Source organism: Harmonia axyridis, chromosome 1 (assembly GCF_914767665.1).
Source record: "Harmonia axyridis chromosome 1, icHarAxyr1.1, whole genome shotgun sequence".
Classification (NCBI taxonomy): domain Eukaryota; kingdom Metazoa; phylum Arthropoda; class Insecta; order Coleoptera; family Coccinellidae; genus Harmonia; species Harmonia axyridis.
In genome coordinates, this window is record NC_059501.1 from 73,085,709 (window position 1) to 73,105,587 (window position 19,879).

Here is a 19,879-nt window from a genome sequence, read left to right on the forward strand (position 1 = left end):
TCCTACGGTGATCGAGACTATGAAGGTTGGCAGTTAACGTTAGATCGTCTACGATACTTAGAAATATAATAATACCTTCAGTATTGGTAACATTGGATTCCTAGGCATCGTCAGATTCTCAAAAAATCACTCATGAGGTAGTATTAAAGTATGTATCGAATTTGTTATTCATTCCTATTTTAAGGGGTTGTATGACATACAAGCACAGCTTGTGTCGAATAGCTCTTAATAGTGTAATAGTGTAACCATTTGTTAAATTTGAATTAGAATTGTTTTCGAATTTGCGACCATCAGTAGATCCAACCCAACGACATCAATTAAATAAACCATACGATAAAACCATCTCTGCTCTCATCAACATTTCCCCAAAGATCCACCAACCTCTTAATCCAAGACAAACAACGCTACCCATCCTCACTAATCAAAAGACCAAACAAGTTTTCCAACAGCCGCATCATGCAGGTATTCGTTCTGAGGTTTCCAGAGATATCTCACGAAACAAAGGAGCCTACTTGATCTTCTCCCTCCGGGATTGATTTTTGCCATGGATGCAGGGGTGGATGTGGGTAGGTGCAACCGACGAAGATTGAGGGTTCCTCGGAGGCAGCTATTGGAGCATTGTTAACCGAAAGCACCCCGTTTTCCTGCTTTAGGGGGTGTGGCAAACACTAAACCTCCCCCGGCTTTCAGATGGCCGAAAATTCAGTTTCCGCAGCTTTTCACAGGGGGGTAGCGAAATGCGTTAGAGGATAATTATAAACCTACGTGAATTTTGGGCTATTATAACCCGGTAATATAGCTCTATCAGTCTGGTGCCGAGCTAGTTAGTGAAGACTCTCTCATCTTCTTTTGTGCTTTGACTTATTAGTTTTTGGTTTATCATGTGGCTGTTGGTCCTGATGACATGATGGGGTAATGTTCAAGTTTTGGTATTTGGTGTGTATGTATGTGTGTATAGCTTGTCTTGAGAATTAATTTTTTCATTTTCAACTTTTTTTTCTGTAATTGATAAGTTGGATTGGGTTTTACCCACTATCAGCAAAATTGTGCATGAGATAGGTAATTCGATTTCACTTTCATATTCCTATGAAATAGAAGATAATTCACATTTATATAATAATAATAATAATAATAAATGAGTTTATTCAATACAATAAGTACAATTTCAAATTAAACTCAGAAAAAATAAACTGTGAGTTATCTCTAGAATAACTGTTTACAGCTATTAAATAAAAATATGATTCTAACGACAGCAAAAAAATAAAATAAAGTTCTTTCCACCATTATTCCACAATCAAATTTGTCTAAATGGTCTCATTTGGGAATTTTTCTTTGTCATAATCGGGAATTTCATTCATAATCGGGATTTTTTTTTTCTTTCATTATCGGGAATTTTACTCATCCTGTGAATTTTATTTCATCATTTCATTTCTTTAAAAATACCACCAACTCAACCTATGAAGAGTTGATAAGATTGTGTATAAAATGTTCTATCTTCTCTAATTAACCAATTTTTCATTTCTTTCTTGAACTTTTTCAAATTTCTCATTTCTCTTATATTTATTGGTATTTGGGTGTACAGTCTTGAGGCGATGTATGTACAGCATCTTTGTCCTATTCTTTTTTCCGCTCTTGGTCTTTCATAATTGTCCCTTTCTGTTCTAGTCGAATATTTATGTTCTTTCAGTGCAAGAGGTATTTTTTTCTGGTAAATGTTTGCTGCTATTTTACAAGCATAAATCTGTCTCACATCCAGTACTTCGGATATTTTGTAGATCTCTTTACTAGAAAAAGTGTATTTTTTACCATGCATTTTCAGGATGCACTTCTGAATATTCAAGGGTATTTGTATTAGACCTTCGAATTTTTAGTTAGTCAGAATATCAATATACACATAAAATGCTGTTGTCAAAAACCGTTAGTCTTTTAGTAAATTCAATTAAGTCCATTTAAAAAACTTTAATCTAAGAGGAAATTCTCACTTCGTTATGATTGAGGAGAATTTGAATGAAAGATTTAGTTGTTCTATTATTTCCTATTAGAAAACTTCAAAATCGTTCGACAAAAATAGCAATTACTGCAAACCTATGTAATTTTTAATTCTCATATTTTGAATATTTTCATGATTAACGTCAAATGAAACACAAATTTTTTCACTTCATCATATTTGCAGGGCCTTTATGTAATATTATAAAAGCTCCTTGGTAAGCTAAATAATTCCAATTCTGAATTGTAAATCGGTTTCCTGATGGAAAAAAAATTCACAAATCAAACAGAATTCATTTTTTATTTTATTGTTTTCAAAAACATATTTGTTTTTGGAATATATTAGAATTCTATAAAACAAAACCACGCAAGTATTCTCAAGAAAACTATCAGAACTATTTCCATGATATTTATTTGAAAAAATCAGTTGTGGTACCGCATTCATTCTTCAAGCTCATGATTCTGATTCATGAATTTTTAAGGCAAAAAATCAAGTAGTCAAATTTGAAAAATTCATTTTTACAGAGAAAAGTGAAATCACAAAACTGTAATGCTTTCGTTGTACTGAATAAATAATTCTTTACCGCAAGATTCTAACTAAATTAGTTTCGGAATTATAAATTTTTCAAGGTTTGAAAGCTCTTCTTTTCATTTTACATCTTGCTTTTTTTACATGTTCTATGGATTCCAAATAGTTTTGAAAACAAATAAATAATAAACCATTATATAAAATGTGCTTTTTTTCCCAGAGGAAAATCAATTGTTATAATTCAGTAGTTACCAGATGACTATATGAAAATGATTCATGAACTGGACAAGTTAATACATTTCGTCCATTTGAAATTGATACTAAACCCACTTATTTCCAGAACAAGTTCATTTCCACGATAAATGGAAGGTGTATAAAAATGTCAGAAGCCTGAAACTGTTGGAAATAGTTCCTATAGGTACTTCTTTATTGAAACCATTTCATTGATCGTCCTATTATCACAAATATGTAATTTCAGTTTGATGTCCTATATTATGTGTCTTCGGAAATTAATTTTATTTGTGGATTTTAAATCTTCAAATGAAACGACTAAGCTCTTGAACTTTAACAAAGTTTAATGCGATGCAATAACCTTTAGAATTATTTTATTTGCTTGACGGTGGACTAATTAGAACGACATTGAATATTTCAATATTATTGTCAATTATGTTCACTAATAGACCATAAAATACTTTGAACTTATGTTTTGTTATATACATATAAATCGCGTTCACCCATTTATTATGAAGAAAATTTCATATACTACTCGATAATAAGCCCTTAGACTATATATCTATAAAAATACCCCATTGATCCTCGTAACTGAGAATTCCAATTCATGAAATTCACCTTCTAAAATCTGAACATTTGAAACAGAAATCATCAATTGAGAAGATTTTATAGATTCGAATTATTACAATTCCCAGAATCTTTTTATTTTTCCTATAGCGATAGTCAGGATAGCTATGATGATTGCTGACCTCCGCCGCAGAGATAGCACTTGAAGAAGAAGAAGATAAATTAAAACAAAATTTGACCGAAATCGTAATTGTTGGAATAGTTGGTTTCTATAGAAATGTTTATATCCATAATTATTATACATAGTTTAACAACTTATGAAATTTCTACATATTTGTCAAAATATCGGTATATTTTATAGAGAGTGGTAGCGATATTCTCCTCCAAAAATAATGGAGGTGGCAAAAAATATTGATTTGTCAAATATTGACAAATATTTTATTTCCATTGAGATTAATAATTTTACTGCCTAGACAGGAAAGTCCTCACTTTGCTGCCTAGGTAGGAAAAGTAATACTTTGCTGATTGAAATGTGTCTTCAAAATTAATATTTGCTGTCAATCAGAGTAAAACATATTTATCTACTCCTATTGAATTATATTCATTATGCAACTGCTATTGAGCAATTAATAGTATCTATTAACAAACAGCGTGAGTTATAATAACTCACTACTATAACTCACTATAATGAATCGGTAAAGATGGATCTATGCTTCTATACTTCTCTGTTTCTATTCGATTGGCCGAAAGGGAACATACCATTATTGTTATTGATGGGAGGAATGTCCGAGGGAATGTCACTTTAATAATTTTGACGTTTCCAAATTGAGTTGATATTTAATTATTGTGATTTTTTTGCTCAAAACGATTATTTCAGATAGTAAAGATAAAATATTATATATACATTTCCAAAAGACAAACGGCTAATGTTACATTACAAAATTACTTGCCCGAAAGATATATGAAGGATTCTACAAAAATTTTCAAAATTGGTGTAGCAGTAAGAGCATTAAGTCATCATTTACAGGGAATGTTTTTTGGTATATTTTAATGCATTGTTATAGGCAACTATTAAGGTTTTTCAATAAAGTTCTATCTTTGTACTCTGTACTGGATTCGAGCTAGCCGAAGCTAGTTCGATTGTGGTGTCTATATTCTAAATCTGTATTTTGTTTCTTAGTATTTATTGATATAGTCGTAGATAAAGTATAGTATTCGACTTGCGGTAATGGTCATAACTCACTTACTGAATTACAGCACTCACCTGTGGCTCGTGCTGCAAATTTCATCTGCGTGAGTTAGGACCTACATTACCGCTCGTTGAATAATATACTATTAATTCATTTTTCTAAGAATACAGATTTCTCGCAAAAGTAGATGTTGCCGCTCTCCATTATTTGTCACCTCTTTAGAGCGGGTACTGCGGTTTCCGGTTCTTATAAAAAGCTTGAACATTTTATTATTTTTTCTTTATCTTATCGAGTAAATCAATCCGATTATGCGAATGAAGATGAACCATTATTTTGAATTCGAATGCGCTCACGCCCAACACTAGTCAATTTGACAAAATTATAAGATAATGAAATGCGACATGAAATAATGAAACTTATAAATATAATAAAATAAGCTTCATTTAGCACTCGGCTATATATTATATTTATTGAGGAGGGTATGTAGGAAATGGTGAAATGGAATCGTTTCTCGTATAGTTTGCATTCCATTCAACATTCTGATCGAAGAGTTGAAAAGAAAAATAATCCAGAAGCCGCCCCAATTGGCAATAAAATTCGGCAACGTTCAGCAAAGCGAACGCCTACAAGCCTGATGAGTGCATGTGTTTTTTTAGCGTCAATAACTCGTAAACAGCAATATGATGGGATTGCGTGATATCTGGATATTTATGAGTATAATGCATATAATGCGGCATCTTTGATGGTTTTTGACGTCAATTAAATGTGTCGGTATTCTTTCCTGTTGTTGCTTACCGATTTAAATCCCTTTCGGTACTCTGAATTTCTTCTCATGTGATTTGTGTTCATCAAGATTGAAATTTGAAATGCCGCCCTTAAATTTTGAAAACGTTCTAAACTGGCGTTTACTCTAAAATTTAAAGTCCTTATATTTTATTCTTATTTTTTTTACTTCCTCTTGACGAACGCTTTTCATATTTAGGATTGTGACGTCGATGACTATTGCTGGATTCTGATATTTATCGACTAATAACCTATTGCAAGGAACTGTTTTGTAAGTGAGAACCTTATGATCCCAGTACATTTTGAAGCATTCAATTTTTTCTGCAGGAAGGTTTCCGGCTGATTATTGCTATTATCCAGGAACGTCTTTTTGCAAAGTTTAATGAAATAACAGATTTTGAAAGTTCTAGTTCCCAAAATATATAGAAAAAAGTCAGGTTCGTTTTTTTCATCAATTATGGTGCACACCTCTTATGAACTACCAATATTTCAGCAATAATTACTCTATTACTGTGTCCTTAAGCCACCTGCAAAACAGCACTCAATAATCCGATCTCGTTCAAATCTCGACAGAATTCCCAACAGATTTGCGGCGCTACAGACAAATGGCGCCCTGAAAACACCGGCAAATTTACGAGGAATGTTTACGGGTTCGGAATGAATATTTTCCAGCCATAAAGTTATATTATGGAGGCGGACGCAGGTCTGGGGGCGTGGCCTGAGGATTTTCAGTCGATTTAACCCCTCATCATTACAGTGGAATGAAGCTGGAATGCCTATGGTGGCTGTGGAACCGTGATTCCCGAATCCAATTTCGTGAATTAGCCAAGATGAGATAAGGGTATATGTACGAGGTCTATCCGAAAAAATACTGACGTGAAGAAGAATGGAATATCTAAATTATTATTAATTTTATTATAACTTTCATCCTGTGAACTGACAAGATGGGAAAACAGAGAAGGATATATGGGTTGTGGTCCTTATACTGTGACTAAAGTAGTTCACCAAGGACAATGTAGGGAAATGAAAAAACGGGATAAAAACAATTATTCAATTTATTTCCAACCCACTAAAAAAGTTTGGAGAAGATGATAATTTATCTAATCGATTCTTAGGGTCGCTGGACACTTGGGTCATTGCGGCTCGGTCGCAGGCAGTTTTTCGCCGGTCTCGGGACAATATGTGAAAGTCTTTACTCTTCTCGTTGTCGGTGCAAGTGTTGCACATATGTTGCGGATGTAGATTCTTTCTCGTAGACTGGTCTGGACTCAATTCGGACTGTTTTCCATTCGACCATTAGCAAAGCCTTTTTACGGATCCCTTAGGGGTGTGGCTTTGATAATCCTAAGTTTGTACACCGAATTCTTCAGTTCTCGGACTTCGAAGGAATCGATAGATTCCCTACAGATACTTATCAAACTGTCACTTATCATTTTTCTGGTACAAAGAGACAAAAAAACTATGTGCATGCTTCAATATTTTGATATTTTCCCTTTCGATATATTCCATCGTTCTGGGTATGCAAGTGCAACAAATATATCAGAGTGTTTTTCATCAAAAAAATTTCATATCAAACTATCATTATTTTTCATGCAGAATCACCTTCTGAAGTTTGTCGCACTTATTCATTTTATGCAATGAAATTCATATATTTCAAATGAAATCGTTCGTTTTGAAGTTGACGAGTTTTTTTTTTTTAATAATGCTGTGTCTTCTTGCCATAAACTTCACACCAAACGAAAACTCAGCCTTTGTTGTTTCATCTTGTGTATTTGCTTTTTTCGACCCACCCTGCAAATATCAGCAAAAATTCGACAGAAATCAGTTTGATCTTCGAAGTTAAAAAACTTAATGATCTGGGCAATTTTTTCATTGAAAAATACTGAAATTCTGGATTACTCATTTTACCGATGGACTTGATATACAGTCAAAATTTCAGTGAAATCTGATGGATGGATTCTGAGATATCAAAATTTTGAAGAAAAATTGTTTAATTTTTGAAAATATTCTAACGAAATGTTGCATTCACCTAAGAAATGTTTCATTTCTGATTCTGAAGTATTCAAATAAAAATAAGAAGATTTTTTCAAAGATCATTCTTGAAATTACTGCAGAAGAAATTTTCATGGTTGAAAATGAACCAGGATATTTTGACTACAATGCATCTGTAATTTTGAGTTTTTATCATTTTCATCTTTTAAATCTTACAGTGTATCTTTATTATCTATCAATCAAGAGGAATTCAGCTAGGCTCAACTCATAATCCTAATGAAAAATCAGATGATTTTTGAATAAATGTATTTTTTTTGGGACTTATTGAGTGAAGTGTTATTATTGAATTCATTATGCTATATCTGATAATTCACATTACAGTTGTGTAAGCAAAATGAAAATATGAATATGAGAAATAAGAAAAAAATTTCAATTCAATTGAATAACAAAAAAATTTGAAATGGTTTGATGAGGAAAACTCGACCCTCAGAAGGCAGAAAACAATCACGAACTGAGAAAACTGAATTGAATTTGATATTTTATAACGAAATCCACATATTTTCCAGTTCAAAAAATTTTTGATCCATCCATATATGTTACAAGCCTATAATATTATCCATGCATTGACCAGTTCGATTGGGATTACCCATAATTCTTTCCTTCGTTTTTGATGTGGTACCAGGCTTATAATTATGAGATATTGGGAGTTCAATGTCCCCTGCAACCCATCTGAAGACTGTACATGTTGAGCCGCATTTTCGGTGCCAGATTTCGTATTATAATGAATAATTGCAATTTTATGCCTGATGGGAATTGCTTGCATCTACATGGTGCATGAGTAAAGGAAAAATGCAAACTATGATTCTAAGAACTGAAGATATAGGTATATTTTTAACTTAACGAAAATATTTTCAACTTTTCAATAATCTTCATGAACTATTTTCACGATCATATAAAAAATGAAAGCACCATTCACCCTTTCACCATTGCTTTTGTTATTCTGCATGAATTTTCTGTGATTGTGATGTAACTATCTATACAAATTTTGCACGATGCTTGACATTGTCATTTTTTTAAATTTGCAAAACCTCAACTTTATTGTAATAGAAATCACTAAAATGTTTACATTTTCGTGTATACCTGTACTCTAGTATAGGTACTTTTTTTTTCAATATTCATCATGCTTTCTTAAAAATCATGATAACGCTATCCACACATAATTTTCTCAAAGTTTACAATAGCTTTTCTATATCATATACATACACGCTCAAAAATGATCACGATCTGATTTGTAATCACATCAGAGATAGTAGGAATTTCCAATTTTTTTCTCAAATTTTCAATGGCTCCGATAATTTGATCAGTTTGAAATTCTGTAGGGGGCTTTAAATTGTTAATTCATATAAACATCCAAAATCCCAACTCCATCATTTTGGTAATATTTTTTTTATAATCTTCTAGAATTTCCTATGGTTCTGGTAATTCGATCAACATAAAATTTCCACCTGTGTTTGAATCACTACTTCAGTTGCAAATTAGATAATATTTGAAGCTTTGAAATTAATAATGGAATGACCAGACACAGCCAAATATCATATACCATCCGAAAAGTGATGAATCATTAAACAACAATAACACGGCTCGTAAAAATTACCCACTTATAAGTGTCATATATAACCGTTCCAACTAGACATTTATTGCTACTCTCCCCTTTCAAATATTCCACCCTCTTTTATCGGTAGTTAGGCATGTTAAATTAAGGGTTATTATCACATCATGACACCAGCCATGAACTTGCTTTTATTGTTCGTTGTGCAAATCTTCAACACAATCAATATAATTGTAAAAATCAGCTATTATCCTTCGGTTTTAAGTTAATATTATATTTTGGCGTACTATTTGGCAATTCCGGGACGAAAATTATATTAATTTCACAACATTCATCAATGGAAAATCCCGAGGAAAATCCTTGGTCAAATCCAACTATAATCACTCTCTTGTTGCTTCTGTGAGAATAAACTATGAGTGTTCATATTTTTGAGCAATTGTTTCCTGAACCGATGTCTATTACTAATTTAATTAATGATTGATCACAAACGATGAGGTTTCACTTAATGGTGATGAATTCGTGGTTAAATTTAGGAATATTACGTGTTTTTGAAAAATATCAATTCCAAGCAGAGTGCAAAAGTTCGTGTTTATAGCATTGAAACCAAAGACTTCGAGGAGAATATCGAAAAGAATGAAGTCATTTTAGACCGATTGCTGACTCGACCGTGGCGGACTCAAGTATGGACTATCTCCCCCGGTTCGGCTGAAATCTTCTGATAGAAAGATGTGTCGTTCTTAAATGTGTGTTGATTGGATGAAGAAAGAGCAGAAACAATACAAGATGACCCAGGTATTCTCGGATTTTTTTTCATAAGCTTTCAGGTTTCCTCGAAAACATTTTTTCAATCAAATGATAAATGAGAATGTGCTAAACTCTAACTCTATTTTCACTCTGCAGATTAGTGTAATTGTATTCCTTAATGATGGAACTTCAGTCCACATATTTGGAAAATTACCTAATTGTCCAGAAAGTATGCACAATCAAATTGTGTTCACAAAACTTGAAATGAAAACCTGCAATATTAGAAAACGTGGTCAATTGAATTTTTTTATGAAAGTAAACAGTGAATGGTAAATACGAACAAGAATATATCTACTACTTACTTGGTTGTGAAATAATTGTTTTGGAAGTTCATATTTTTTGAAAAAATTACATCAATATGAATTCGAATAATTGTACTAAAGCTTCCAACTTTCATCAGTGCTTTTCTCTTTGGTATCATATTGATATTTATTCGAAGATTCTTTTATTTTTTATTTCTCTCATACGTGAAACGATATTCTACTACAATGGAAGAAATATCAAATTAAACAGAGTAGGGAAGCACTGACAAAAATATTTTTCAGTGCGGAACATATAACTTTTGCTCCTTTCTTCCGAAAGGAGCACCGTGTTTATATTTGCGGATGTGATTTACTATCGGGTCTAGAATAGCATTCATAAAAAAATTTTTGATGGTAGATTGCTATGGCGTTTTGTAACCATTTTCGAATAGATTGAACTTGGAAAAATGTAATTAGCTAGCGGGGACACACTGCATAATTGATCAAATGTAACAACAACAAAGAACAATGCTTTCAATAGTACTTCATATTAATAACTCCAAATAGTGATAATAATTCAGAATAACATTTTGTATTATTCAACAATGGAAAACAGGTCCGGTGTTAGGATTAAAACAGTGGAGCGATCGTTTGAGAGGCGGCAATTCGGCTCAGTTTGCTGGTCGCTTTTTCATATTTCATCCTTGACTTTTAAAAACAACGTAAGGTTGTTCCGCTTCGCTGCGTTTGTCAACATTTCCTGCAATTAAAATCCAAACCGCCTATGCACTGAGATACCTGTACAATAACTAACACATGGCAGTCCAACCAATATAAACAGAATTCACTATTACCCTAATTGAAAGAACTAGAGTTTCAATGTTAAGTCAAGAACTTAACTGAATAGATACTTGACTTGACATTGAAAAACTACCAATTGACTTGAACTTGAGTATATTTCAAAGCTCAAGTTACTTGAGATTGAGCTTGATTCAAGTGACTTGAATATCAAGCCAAGCCGTGAATCCCTAAAAGTAACTACTTTCCTGCCTAGGTAGCAAAGTTATTATTCTCAATGCGAATAACACATTCAAAATTTTTTGACAATCAATATTGTTTGCCACCTTCCTTATTTCTGGAGTAGTAATAACTTTTGATTCGCTGTCTCTAATATGAAAATATCCGATTTTTTTCAAAAAAAAAACTGTCAGATATGTCATTATTTGTCGATCTAAATCATTATGGACATATACATTTCCCAAGCTACCAAAATTGTGGTAATTTTGAAAATTTGCAAAGATAATATCCTATATACATGTATAAATAATCGAAGAAAAAAAAATATGTTTAACTCGGCAGTACTACTTTGCTGCCTAGTAAAATAGATAACTATTGTTTGGAATGACTTGGACTATAACATATCAGACCACTTTTCCTAATGAAGTGTGCGGTATCTTTTTCTCTAGTTCTGGTAACGCTATCAACATGAAATTCTGCTTGAGGTTTGACTTTTTACATTCAAATGCTCTTCAATAAAAATCATTGTTATGAGACAAACAACTATATTCTGTTTAAGTTCCTAGGTAATTCCTTTCGAGAGTCATCGTGTTACGGACAACGCCATCTGTTCGGGAAACGACCGCTCAAAAACTTTCTTTCTCACTAATCCCAAAAGTCCATTACAAGAAATAATAAACTCAAAACCCTACACTACATGACTCCCAACCAATATGTCCCCCTAATAACCCTAACTCCACCAAGTATTACCCTAATAATATCGCGTCACATCACTTCAGCACCCAACAACCCCTATTATCAGGTCGAATAGTCATCCCGCTTATAACATTCACGACCCGATAAATCCCAGTGAGGCATCCCGAAAAATTTTAATCAAATGAAATAATTTGACTGAGCTACAAAGGACGCAATCTCTAAAGAATATCTGACATACCCGCGAATGTCATTTCGTAGGACGCCAGTATGGCTGTATCGCGGGGAGGGGAGGTTTCCAACCCCTGCACGAGGGGATGAAGGCTAATTGCGCCTTTATTAAAAGTCGAGTGGGTCCCGTATTCAATAGCAGGCATACGTCGAATTCCTTCCTTACTTTCCGACAAATCTTATGTATCGGTTTTATACGTTTATTGCCTTTGTCATGACTGATGTTGTTTCATTAGGCGACGGTAACGGGGGTAGATATGGCTTTTTGAGCGTGGAAAATTCATTTGATGTTTGTTTATGAGTTGCCGAGTTGAGCGGCGCCGGGGACAGATGTAAACGGGGGTTGATTGACGATCGTGATTTTTTTTTTTGGGCGGCGTTGGTGGTGGTGCAAACGATTTGATTTGATTGTTATCGTTTCAGAGGGATTTTATGACAATGAATATTTTATAGCGTAAATATGTTCAATGACAATAATAATGAATTTTTCTTTACGATCGCTTCATCTTTGAAGCTACTTCACCTCTGAATCCATTTTACGTAATGAAACCCATAACACAACTGAAATTTCATTATGTAATGCACATATCAATCAGCAAAGTATTACTTTTTCTGCCTAGGCATTAAAATGATTATGCTCAATGGGAATAAAACATTTTACATTTTCTGACAATCAATATATTTTGCCACCTCCCTTTTTTTTTGGAGAAATAAGTACTTCTAAGTCGCTATCTTTGTCCGTAATATAAATATATTATGCTAAGTAGATTGACTGCCTTAGCGAACTATCAGCCGCGGCAGTCAATCTACTATTTTGCTGCCAAGAAAAACAGATAACTATTTCCTCCGATTGACAGCAAATATCGATTTTACAAGACACATATCAATCATCCTATGCCTAATTATTATTAAGATGTCTAAAAACCTGGTGTTTGGACAGATTAGATTTTGTTTTGACAATTTTGACAATATTAGTTATAAGCTTCGTTATATCAATTGTAGTAGCGGTATCAACAAATCAAGATTCTTGTTATTTATTATTTATGAGTTCTGTACCATTATGTACCTATATGTATATCTTTCATCACAGTTTTGACCTGTGTAAGCAGTTCTTGAAATTGTATTACCAATGAACACCAATAAACTCTCTCTCTCTATTTCAAATATTTGAATTCATTCAAGTAAACGTTTTGTATTTTGTTTCACGACTTTACACGATCATACGCGGTTACACATCGCTTTTGATTGGCCAGGATCGGGTTTTAATTGATGTATCCAATCAAAATCAAAAGAAAAAAGATTTAAACAGGTACGACATTGCAGCGCCGGCACGAAATAAAACTAATATTCTCAATTTGGTCGAATGTCATTGCTTAAAAAAATTGACGAGTGCATACACCATGTTTTTAGACATCTTAATTATTATGGACATATAAATTTCCATAGCAATCAACCTTTCCAACAATTGCGATTTCTATCAAATTTCGTTTAAATTTATCACTACAGAAAAAAAGAAAAGATTATGGGAATTGTAATAATTTGTAAATACAATATCCTAAATATTATAAACAGTCGAAGATAAAATTATATGTTCAACTTGGCAGTAAAGTAGATTGACTGCCTTGTCTGAATTCCTAGATTTGCTACGCTCGGCTATGAACTATCAGCCGCGGCAGTCAATCTACTACTTTGCTGCCTAGTATCTAGTAATACGAATAAGTATTCTATGATATCAGCTAGAATATTTTTAGTTTAGTTACACGAAATTCAATCACAACGTTGTATTCATTTTTTGTTCATTATAGGCACTAAAATTATAGGTATATTCTGTCTGTCCAACTAGCCGTCCGCAAACACGATAACTGTCGAACTTGAAATTTTCAGGGTAGGTTCGGATCTTAAATGCTGTGATTGACTTCTTTCATAGGCGAAATTTCAAATTTCTGTATGGGTTGTATAAAAATGGCCGTTCCAAATTATGTTGCCTTGATAATAACAATTCCAACTTTTATGCAAAATTTCGTTCTGGAAGCATCGTTAGTTACCCCCAGAAATAAGTATTGAACTATTCAATCGTACGTACCCACAGGCTGATCACTGATAGTATCTCAAGAACCATAAAACCATAACCTGTGAACTTCAGACAATTAAATTATTCGGTGGCCACCTAGGTTTTTTCAAATTGATAATTGTTGTTTTTCAAATGTGACCAAAGGAAAAAATAAATGATACTAGAAAAATTGCCTGTAGAAGGTTTTTGTTTCATGTTTATTGCACCATTAATAAAGAAGTTATGGAAACTTTTTATTTCACTCCATTTTTCAATTTTTTTCTATTACTTGAAAAGAGCTAAACTTATAAGTTTGCGGTTTTCACTGAATCAATTCACTCAAAAATGGAGTCCAAAACTGTACCATTCATTTTTTTCTAGCTCGAAGGGATTTCTTATGGACTCAACAGTACAATTTTAATTAGGAGCATCACAAAGATTGATCCCAACTTTATATCATTATATTTATATTCTCACTCTTTGTTCTGTAGTAAAATTGTTACCTTTCATTTCAGGCCTCCAAGTTCATCAGTTCTCCACTGACAGGGTCAAAAGCTCCATGTTCTATTCAGTTAACGAATTTTTCTGGTGGCATTGCCTCTGGAGATACATTTTTCTCCAATTATCGACTCTGATTCAACATGGATTGGTTATCATCAAGAGACAAATCTCACATGTGAGTACATAAATATTTCATAAGGACATGTGGCTTCTAGCGAGTCACTATCAATGTGTGTGTTCTGGATTTGTCCTGATGGAACACAATTCCTCTCCTATTACCCAAAGCTGTGCGCTCTTGAGCAATTGCTTCCTTCAGGTCCAATTGTTGTACAGTACAGTTCCGAGTTCACCTTGAGATTTTTTGTGTTAATTCGTGTGATACCTATATTATACATCAAGCTTCTTCATGAGATCAGCCTTATGCAAATCCTTCCAACGGTTTTTTGTGCAAACTTCACCTATTGGGCGATCAAAACAGTGCTTACATGACGGTCGGGCTCGACAATGTCCATGATTTTATCGACATTTTCAACAAACGGCCTTCCAGTGCGAGGTGCATCTTTGACATCGAAATTACCGGAAAGGATTCGAAAAATCACGTAATTGGCTGTTAGAGTATAAGAATCATAAACATTATTTACATCTTTAGCCACCAGTCTTGCATTTTCCTCACTACATCTAATGAGTGAAAAATTAGTATTAGTCTTTCCAAATTGAACTTGATGATTATTGTGTTCAAACTTTTTTCCACTTTTAGTACGTTCAGTCTCTAAGGTTGATCTTGTATGAAGTTTGAAACTGCGATTACACAATATAATATTTGTATTGTTAATAACCACTTTCATTAGTAGTATTGATGATTGTTTCAAAAATAATGTTTACATTTCAGACTCAAAACTACACAAGATTGTCATGCCGAAGACGTTATAAACACCACAACGGAGCTTCTTTGTCTACGTCAACAGGAAATCCAAAAGAGATATGACAATTCCGGCACAATGGGTTTGACCGAAGATCCCTTCAATAAGAAACAGGCATACAGTAACAAAAAATTCACGATTGCCGCTATTCTTGGTCTGAAGAACGAAATGATTTTAGCAGGTAAGCTGTTGTTCATCCAAAAATATCGTGGTAAAAGAGCTCCATTTTTCGATTCGTTAAAAAAATTGTCAACATTCATTTCACTCTATTTTAATGAAAATTGATTTTTATAAATTTATTTCTGCAGAGAACCAAAACAAAGAAAGACACAATCCGCCAACTTCAAGAAAGAAAAACAGAAGTAAACGTGTCAGGACCATTTTCACCCCTGAACAATTGGAGAGGCTTGAAGCTGAGTTTGAAAGACAGCAGTATATGGTTGGGCCAGAAAGGCTGTATTTAGCACACGCACTTCATTTGACAGAAGCCCAGGTAGGAAGGGGTAATTTTGATTCTCTAGCTCTTGTAGAATACCAATCATATGCATTTGTGATTCAAATATTGTGTTGCATTCTGGTTCATCAATAATTTTTCAACGTTTCTCCCATTTTGTACCACTCCCTTGGAACCAAACGCTGCTCTATTTCTTTTATATGAGAATCTTAGCGTGGAGCGCCATCCACAGTGCCAAACCAAAATGCTCCAAGTAGAGAATACTGCAAATTGCTAGAGGCGCCATCTACAAACAAGCCAATGAAAGATAACTGCAAGCATCTGAAACTGATAACATCCCTAGAAGTCCGTTTACTACAATATATTCCATTCAGTTCTGAGAACACAATTTGGAAGTCTATATTGATATCTTAATTTTCAAAATATGTGCCACCGAAGTTCATTATGGAATATATACTAACTGACAGAAGGAGCTGTTTGAATTTCAATTTTTTTTGGTAAAACTCACATAGTATAGCAAGGAGTGAATGATTTAAATTTGAAGAAAAAAACGAAGGGTTTACATTTTTAATAAGTTTGTTAATAATCCACTGCGATTATCTATACACTCCCCAACACATCTCGGCATTGCCGCAATAAGATGGTCTTTTTCCTCTTGAGGGATACTATCCCAATCTACCGGTACTTCATGTCTCAGAGCTGCCAAACTCCGTGGAGGCTGAGGTAAATTTCCAAGTCTTCTACCCATGAAGTCCTAAACATGCTCTATGGACGAACGATCGGGGAATCTGGGCGGCCATGACAAAAGATTCACATGGGTCGCTTCGAAAAAGTTTAAACTAGCTCTGGCAACATGAGGTCGGGCATTATCTTGCTGAAATATTGAATTCTCGAGCCGGTTAAGGTAAAGGAGAAAATATGATTCCACTATTTCTGGAGGGTTTCGCAGTGCTGTCATGTTACCTCGAAAAAAGTCTGAAGGTGAACTATTTGCATGTGCAATTGCACCCTATACCATACTGTCCAGTGTACATGACATCAAACTGAGGTTCACGTCTTTCTCCTCGACGTCGTCTAACTCATTTCGTTCTTTAAAATTTCTTTATCTTACTTCAACTAATGATGATCTTATTTCAGGTGAAAGTGTGGTTCCAGAACAGAAGGATAAAGTGGAGAAAACGCTACGTAGAGCTGACACACCAAAGACTGGCAGCTCTGAAGGAGCAGCAGAGGATTCTCAGTGATACGCGAAACGAATTGACAGAAAGTGGATCTTGTGAATCAATGCATTGAAAAACTGAACAAAAACAGCAGGCAATAATTGTAACGATGTAGATTTGAGGCATATTATAGTTTAATGCTTTCAGGCATGTAGTGTTGATATTGTTCATTTATACATATAAGATATTCTATGATATAACGTATGGTAGTTTATCGATTAAAGAAATGACTATATTATTTACTCTAGTATTTTAAATGAGTTGCAGTACGTGAGTAGCAATCAGGATAAAAACAAATAAATTTGTTGACAACTGGGTGGTAACATGGATAACATTAAATAATTTTCAGAAAATTGTACTAATTTATGCTTTTCGTAAAAATATTTCAAACTTTGTTGAACTTGTTAAATTCGAATATACATTATTTACCTACAAAAACAGAAACATTGCTAAATTTACACTGTGGTTCATAATTTCCTCATAAAAAATCATTGAACCAATGAGTAAGTATACAGCGGGCTTGAACAGAGTAATTTGACGATTATGATGTTAATATCGAAAAATTATTTATTCAAAGATTGCTAACTCCGAAACTATAAGTGCTAAGAGTGATCGTTGAGAAATATTATATTCAGTATGATTGTAGCAGTACCAACATGTTTTGAATTTTATGTACACGTCTTGTTAAGTTTTCGAAAAATAATTTCTATCAATTTTATTTCCTCAATTTGCACATCAAATTCATGGATCATATTCTTGAGTTGAGAGCATCAATGCGGAATAGCAATTTATTTTTGTAGCATATTTTATGCAAAAAGCTTTGATGAGAGCGAGAAAAGCTCTGAATGGCATACGGCGGACTGACGGATGTCAAAATTTCAGTGTTAATTTTTCTCTAACGATTGAATTCATTCACTTAGCTTTTGTTCCAATGTCCCTAATATTATTTTCAAATAACTACCTAAATTTCAACACGATCGAAATCACCTATATCTTGTGAAATATTATAATCCCAAAGTCGTATTGTTATTTCAGCTCAAAAGTCACTTATTAGTAATTATCTCCAAAAAAAAAAGTTCGTGCTACTTCTAATCATTGGTATTTCAAGAAAACATTTTATTGCAATTCTAGAGGAACGATGTGAATACAATATTATGACTCCATACTCCATTTAACGGAGAAACAGAAGGTTCCGAGACAAAGTGAATAAAAATATTGATACAAGGTTGTACTAAGTTTTCTACTGTGAGATATTTTACTGTAGTTGTTAGAAATGATGACAACTTCTCAACACAGGAATGAAGCGATACACACTAAGTCAATTGATTTTGATCTGGGAACCTCGAAAACTATGCATTGGTCATACTCGCTTTTTAATAAAACTAAAATCTTAAGCTCCATCTATTGAAATCATTCTGGAAAACAATTGTTTTCAAGTCAATCTGACCTGATATTTTGATTCTTATGCTTTTTGTATACCATTAGGATGTAGAAATGTTATGAAATAATTTTCTATTCGAATACGGCAAATTTCATTGGAGTAGATGATTTTCCAAATTGGATACTCACTGAAAGCATGTTGAGAACTGTAAAACTGAGAGCAAAATATTTCAAGGACCCCTGATTTCTTTTTTCGAAATAATAAGATATCAGAAAGCAGATCATAGATCTACTGATTCGTTCTCGTGTAACCAGTCGTCTGAAAAATTACTGTTTCAAATATTTGGCTATATCTTGGATACTGTTCAAGATATTCGAAAAATTCTAGAACTTTTTTCAGCTAATTCAACAGCCCGCCAAATATCCCAATCTACACTTTCCAGGGTATGCATAGCAGTTTCCATTCATTTTCAAAATGTTTGCTTTCACTGCATACCCCTTTCTCCAATGAAATCCTATATTCTACCAACAACACACCTCGCCATCTTCGTTGAAGAAAAATACTGACAATTCTCATCAAATTGTTTTTTTGTCATAAAGTAACTCGTAAATATAATCAAAATATGGGTCACGACGTAAAACTCATACAAAAAAAAATCTCAAGTAGCTATCGACAAATATTGCTGATGGTAGAATGTAGGATTTGATTAAAGGGCAGTGAAAGAAAACACTTTGAAGATGAATAGAATCTGCTACACATTAACACATCAGAAACTGCACTATCGACTTGGTGGCTTTGGGAGGCTGAAGGTCTGAGTCTGAAAATGGTGTCCATTAAGACTTTTGATCATCATAGCGAATACTATCTTTCAGCAAAATTTAGGCGAGAGCCATTTGCCATTAGGATTTTTAGGGGTCCTTTGTTGATAAATAAACGTTCAATTCGACAGTTCACACAATTGATGAAACGTTTACAAAAAATTTGTGCGTAACTGTCCTATTCCGCAACTAGTTTAGTTTTGCGAGAATGATGTAGTCTAGAATAGTATACTTTTTTGAGTGGTTATAAAATTTCCGAGGTTACTTTCGTATGAATGAAATTCTTAATATCACTACTTCTTACTAGATGGCGCTGATGAAAGTTCAATCCAAATCTACTCTGAAAATTTCGAATTTGTAGGTCCTTCCTTTCTTTCAGTAGTTACTAACTATTAGTTATTGGAAATTATTTTTTTTTATACATTATTTTTTTTTGACATGCCTTCCTTTTATTGTTTGTAATGTACAATGCAATGACTATGATAGTGAATGAAATATTTCTATTTCTATTGGAAATGGGATGATTTATCCATTTACAAAGTATATTGAATGAAGTGCCTACATTACTTAAATATAAGTGGTCTGTTACATAGCACCATTCCTAATTTTGAGAAGATTCAGATTCCTGAAATATCGAATGTAGTACTTGAAAAAAAACTCA

At 33.4% G+C, this 19,879-nt stretch overlaps 1 protein-coding gene across 1 annotated transcript; it reads left to right on the top strand.

Annotated features, from left to right (window-relative positions):
* The first annotated feature begins 753 nt into the window (after positions 1-753).
* Positions 754-17,337, top strand: LOC123688752 (homeobox protein ceh-31-like). The gene is made up of 5 exons (XM_045627401.1): positions 754-912; positions 14,440-14,600; positions 15,315-15,526; positions 15,654-15,838; positions 16,937-17,337. Exons 2-5 carry the CDS (start codon positions 14,566-14,568, stop codon positions 17,090-17,092), a joined length of 588 nt encoding a protein of 195 aa, XP_045483357.1. The 5' UTR covers positions 754-912; positions 14,440-14,565; the 3' UTR covers positions 17,093-17,337.
* The last annotated feature ends 2,542 nt before the right edge of the window (positions 17,338-19,879 follow it).